At 39.8% G+C, this 5,717-nt stretch overlaps 1 protein-coding gene across 1 annotated transcript in view; it reads right to left on the bottom strand.

Moving 5' to 3' along the window:
- The window catches only part of LOC102200828 (serine/threonine-protein kinase 3/4-like), a 23,831-nt gene that overhangs the window by 10,691 nt on the left and 7,423 nt on the right, over nt 1-5,717 (bottom strand). The window contains exon 4 of the mRNA XM_005753675.1: nt 1,144-1,148. Within this exon, the coding sequence (XP_005753732.1) occupies nt 1,144-1,148 (5 nt within the window). The remainder of the gene's footprint in view (nt 1-1,143; nt 1,149-5,717) is intronic.

Below are 5,717 nucleotides of genomic sequence, written 5' to 3' on the forward strand. Positions count from 1 at the left end.
CGGCCTTTAAGGTGTCGCGGATAAATACAACAAAATAAAACTAGTACCGGTACCGAAAAAAAGAAGATTTATTCATAACACACGTGAAAAGACCCAGGAAAACAGAGTTAACGATAAAAACGCTAACAAAATAACACTGAAAACCAATAAAAAACCTGAAAACCATACACCTGAGCCTCAACTCTCGCGGCCCGGTACCAAGCGACTCACGGACCGGTACCGGTCCGAGGCCCGGGGGTTGGGGACCGCTGATCTACATGACATATGTTATATCATCACATTGCCTTACACCCCACCCAGCAATGGGCTAAAATGATTGTTTTTAGCAAATAAACATATCTCATTTCTAACTTTTGTTTTTTCAATGTGAATAAGTATATGCCAATTATTCCACCAACACAGAAAGCAGTACTGCAGCACGGGCATGTATTAGTACTTCTAAATCAATACAGTCACAACATGTTGGAAGATTGTATAGATTTCTATGAAAGCTGTTACCAAACGCTGTTTTCCAGTGTAGACGTGATAAACTTGTTGTTTTTCATCCATTTTCAGAATTTTTTGAAAGAACTCTACTAGTGGGAGCAGAAAATAGTTTAAAACTGAATTAATAAAAACTCGTTCTCTTAATGTTCTCAAGAAAATATCACTATCTTAGATAAAGGTGTCAGATTCGGGGTGAGATGTGTAAGCTCTTATTGTATTTATTTCCAGGCGTGTCTGTCTCCTTATCACTCAAATGCAACAATGAAGAGGGGAAAAACTTGTTTTTGTCAGAAACAGAAAGGCATCCGGCGATTACCTCCACCTCCACTCAAAGTGTTTTGCTTTCTTCGTAATGGTGACTAATGGCTAACATCGCATCAATAATCTCACTTGGGGCTCCACAGTTTGTTTTCATTCAAGCACAAAATCAATTTAAAGTCTAGTGTCCCCCCTAAAAAGAATTAATGAATGTTCTTCTTCATTTGTGCTGCCGGGTGCCTTCTCTCCCAGATGAAGTTGCCAAGGGCACACACAAAGTCATTGTTTAAGAAAGCTAACCACAGCTACCGACAGCTACCCGCGGGCATGTTGGGAAAAAAACCTCTCCTGATAAGGAATTTTTCAGCATAATGCAGTTCCTTGGAGACCTTTACTCACCTGAGCTGCAGAATGCAACAGGTCTGTATTTAAAATGAGAAATTATAGTAACATTGAATCTTCATACAGTTGTTCTAATTTCCACAAGTGAAGCTAGAGTCTGTTCAAAACCAGCCAGCACTGCACTCGTGGTGTCGCAGTTTCACTAAAGTAACATGAAAGCAAACGAAGCATCAGTGAGCCAATTCTACACAAAGAGGAACAAACACAAAATTAACTACTAATGTTGGCTAACATCGATTAGCTTCCTCCAAACCCAGGTGTTCAACATAAATCCAATGCTCCATGTGTGAGTGGACAGAAGGCTTTTATTGTGATACATTTGCAGGCATGTAGCTGGATGTAGTGAGGGGGGCAGCCTTTATTTAAAGACTTTTACTTCACTCTTGGTTTTCTATTAGAGGAAACACTTTAATCAGATGACAAAAGGTCAGACCCATAAAAATCAATGAGCTAATGTTACTTTGATCCTAGTTTGTTATCTAGTGCTTGGCATCTCCTGTTTGGTAACTTGAGGAATTATCTGACTGGACAAAGACTTTTTCCAGCTGTGCACCACATTCCTGTAAATGGACATGCTGCTTGCAATGCCATGTGGGAGGAAGTATGTTACAAAGCATTCTTTATGTTTTAGACCTTTACTGTTTAGGACAACGTTGGTCCAACTAGTGGGCAATCTCAGCTCTTACTCTGAAAGTTCAGTCGCTGCTGTAAAGCTACACCTGGACCTTCCTGTCAGGTGTTTCCATACCACCTGGCTCACTGGCTGGCCACTCTTATGGCATGTTTATGGTAATATGTCTCATTTACAAGGTGACAGGGGGAGACACATTTTTAGACATAAGCTGTAATGGCCGCCGTTTTCTTTGTGAGTATTTATTACACGGCGTGCTGCGGGGAAAAGCCTGTTCTAACGTTTGAGTCTAAGGTTTATTTTTTTGCTTCTCAACCGTAAATACTCTGCATCTTTCACGTGATTCCGTTTATTTTGAAAAGTCTCAACAGGATCTTGAGCTTTATTGTGAAAGGTTTATGTGGAAAATAAACAAGCTGACACGCTTTACCGTCATTGTTGCTAACGACAACGCATAAAAACAGGCGCTTGTCCGTCCATAGTGTGGTTGTATTAAATATAAGAGAAAGAGAGAACTTTAAGAAATTAATATAGCCACTACAGTGGCCATCAGAACCATGAAAAAATATTGCCTTAAACGTTCATTTTGCAACACCACGAAACAAACGATAGCGTAAAATGAAACGATAGATGTTTTTATATCGTCATCTGATATATATCGTTATATCGAACAGCACTAATTCCCAGTTACTCTCCAAAAAGTTGATTCTGTTCATCTGGACGTAGCGTTTTGTGGGAGGAACGTCCACTGAAGAAGTCACTTGAGTGACGAAACGTTCCTCCCACAAAATGCTACGTCCAGATGAACAGAATCAACTTTTTGGAGATTTACTTTACTGGATGATTGAGAATGCATCAACACATTCCCAGTTACTGTGTTAGGAAAAGTCTGTTTTCTCAAACTTCTTCGGGTCATCTCTCAGATGTGTAATTCCATTCAAACGCTCACTCAACTTAAGCTTAAAACAGCAAACTCCCGAAAAACCACAAAGAAATAACGAGGGTAAGTGTTAGACTGCGAGTATTTAAATGTGAGGTTTTCAAACATGATTTTTCACTTTCAAAACTGCAGCCGGAGACGAGAAAAACAAAAATCAAACCAAACACTTGATCTGTGCTCCATCTTTTATGCAGCTGTCCATGTTTGAATGTTTTATAACACCCATTACCCTTACACTTTAACTAAACCACTTTTTTGAGGAGATACTCACACCTAACCTGACCCACACTGTGATCCACATCCAGCTTCTGTGCAACACAGCCTTTTAAATGAGTGAGAGAAACATCAATAATTGATAAAACTGATGACGACACTGGCAGCAAATGAGCAAAACAAGAAGATTTACTTTAATTATTCCATATTTGGAAAATAATTTTGTTAACAGTTGAAACAACAGTAAAATATAAAGTTTATGCATAATGAAAGTAATATGAAGAGTCAAATGTAGAGAAAAAGTTAATGAATTCTTTTATTTGATCTTTCTCAGCCTGCAGTAAATTTTCTCTCATATTTGTTTGATCAGCAGACACAGGAAACTTATAAAGAGAGCTGAGCGACACAGCAAGAGTCATGACTGGCTTTGTCAGTAATTAATTTGACCAGAGCCGCCGCACCCAGACTCCACACGTCCATCACCTTTAATAAAAAGATTCTTGTGACATTTAGATCTTCCATTTATTTTCTACTTTCTGACAGCAGATGCTGTAGACTGCAGCGGGGGGAAAAAAATGGGGACACTGATCTCTTTTTTTCCCCCCTTTACTGGAAGCAGCAGCCACCAGAATATTTCATACCAATTGAGCAGCTGATTGAGACATTAAATCTAACCGCTGCACAGACACTGAGCGGCTTGGAGGCCTGTACCAAAAAGACAAAAATAAAAAAGAGTAGAAGAAAAGCATTCTGCCATTACCGTTTGTCACCCACTGACAAGCCCATTATTCTGTCCTCTCTGCTCTGCCACTGATCTGCTTTGCTGTCTGCTGGGTCTTTTCTGACCAATTACATCATCACTGCAGTCGCATCACTGCAGGAAGTCGACATGGTGGCGTTTACTTTGAATTAAAAAGTATAAATAGTGGCCTGCTTTTTATTTTTGTAGAACTTTGTATAAGTTTAACGGTTTAAAGTAAAAAAAATTGGTTTTATTAGAACTTGGATTTCAAGAAGCTTGCTGGGATGTCGGTTTTAGCTGCGCACCTGGGAGGACACCTCGAGCAGGTGGGCTGGTGACATTCACAGGTTATTTTAAGCGACTTTATTTCCTGGATTCTATGCATTAAAAAAAATAAACCCAATGATCTAATGCTCATCCTGCGCCGTTTGATCAGTAAATCAGATAACAGGGTGTGGCAAGGTCTCACTATGGGTTCACCCAAAACCTTGGCTGAGAGTGACTCGTTAGGTAGAGGATCAATAGGGGGTCCATGACCCTATTGGGGACACTCCCAATCTGGGACTCTCCACCAGACGCTCTCAGTACTGAAGAAACTTCTCGGATGAAACGTCTTCAAGAAACTTAAAGAAGTCCAGACGCTTTTTTCTTAGACTACGATGATCTGGATGACTGAGAACCTTCACAGACAACCCAAAGTTCCTTTTCTAAATCTGCTTACTTGTATGTAAAGAAAATTACAAGAAGGCACCAGGTCACAATTCAGCATTGGAATACAATTAGGCTCTGTGGCTTACTGTAACTACTCTCAGCTTTTCTGTTTTTTGTCTCCAATGACTTGAGAGTTCTGTCTGCCTGTGTCCCTTTTCTTTGGGGAAGTGACTCGCCAGTTCAGAACCAGTAAACTTAATAACCTCAGACAAGTTTATGCTCAAGTTTGAAACTTTTTGCATATCTAAAACATGTCACATTAGGGTTGTGCAAATGGATGATGATTACGGGGACTGATAAAGGTCAGAGCGATCACCAAAAGCTCATTACTCAAATACTGTTTTCCTATTCCATCCATATGAAATTCATATTAGCCTACAGACAATATGCTTTTCTGCAGTTTCATGCCATCAAGTCTGAGCATGCACAACAGTTAACAGAAGCTTTTGATTAGGAGAAGAAACCAGCATCACAAACACCTTCTGCTGGCATAGCCGGCGATCCGTATGGACATATGTCACATATATCCATGTTTTGGGGTGTTGGATCATTAGAATTAACAGCTAAGGCTGCAGTCTTTAACCTACAAGCTTAGGAAAATACAGTTTCAATTTAAAGCCAAGGAAGTGCGTTCTACGACTTTCCACAACAAAATTAAACTTTAATAACACAAAGAGCTGTGAGAGATGAGCAGGTTTAAAAAGCTCTTCTGTCTTTTTAACGAGGATCCGTAAAGAGAAGGTGGAGGAAAATGCACTGCCCTGCTCATTTTAAGAGTACAGAGTTTACTGTGTGATGGCTGTGAGTTGCTATATTAGAAAATGTTAGCGACATTAGAGAACACTGTCACAGCTCAGAGTTAGAAAACTCTATTTAAATAATTTAATGGCGCAGACTGCATCCACTTCAGATGACAAATGGAAAGCCTGAATCGGTCTCAGATCACACTGCCAGCCACTCTGCATGTTTGCATGAGAGAGACAGAGGGAAAGAGACCAATGTCAGAACTTGCCACATGTTCCCATTTTGTGTCTCTGCATTATGGTCGAAGAGCACAGACTACATCTTTATAGCTTCATACTTGTCTCATTAAGAAATATCAAAGGAGATTAAGGTTACTTTCTGACATAAAATCAGAGCCTGTGGTTAGAATATTAGTTGCAATTAATGCGTTGCACTTGCATGCTTCCTCCAACCAGCTAATTTAAAGTCAACATCATCTCTGCCTGTACTGTAGTGCAGACTTGGGAGGAATTTATTGAAATGTCTGTCAACTAAATCTACTTCGAATATCGATGGTCCTGCAAAGAGCTCCTAAAACAGGGAGGTTTTAT

Source organism: Pundamilia nyererei, unplaced genomic scaffold (assembly GCF_000239375.1).
Source record: "Pundamilia nyererei isolate P.nyererei 1_Seehausen unplaced genomic scaffold, PunNye1.0 scaffold00449, whole genome shotgun sequence".
Lineage (NCBI taxonomy): Eukaryota > Metazoa > Chordata > Actinopteri > Cichliformes > Cichlidae > Pundamilia > Pundamilia nyererei.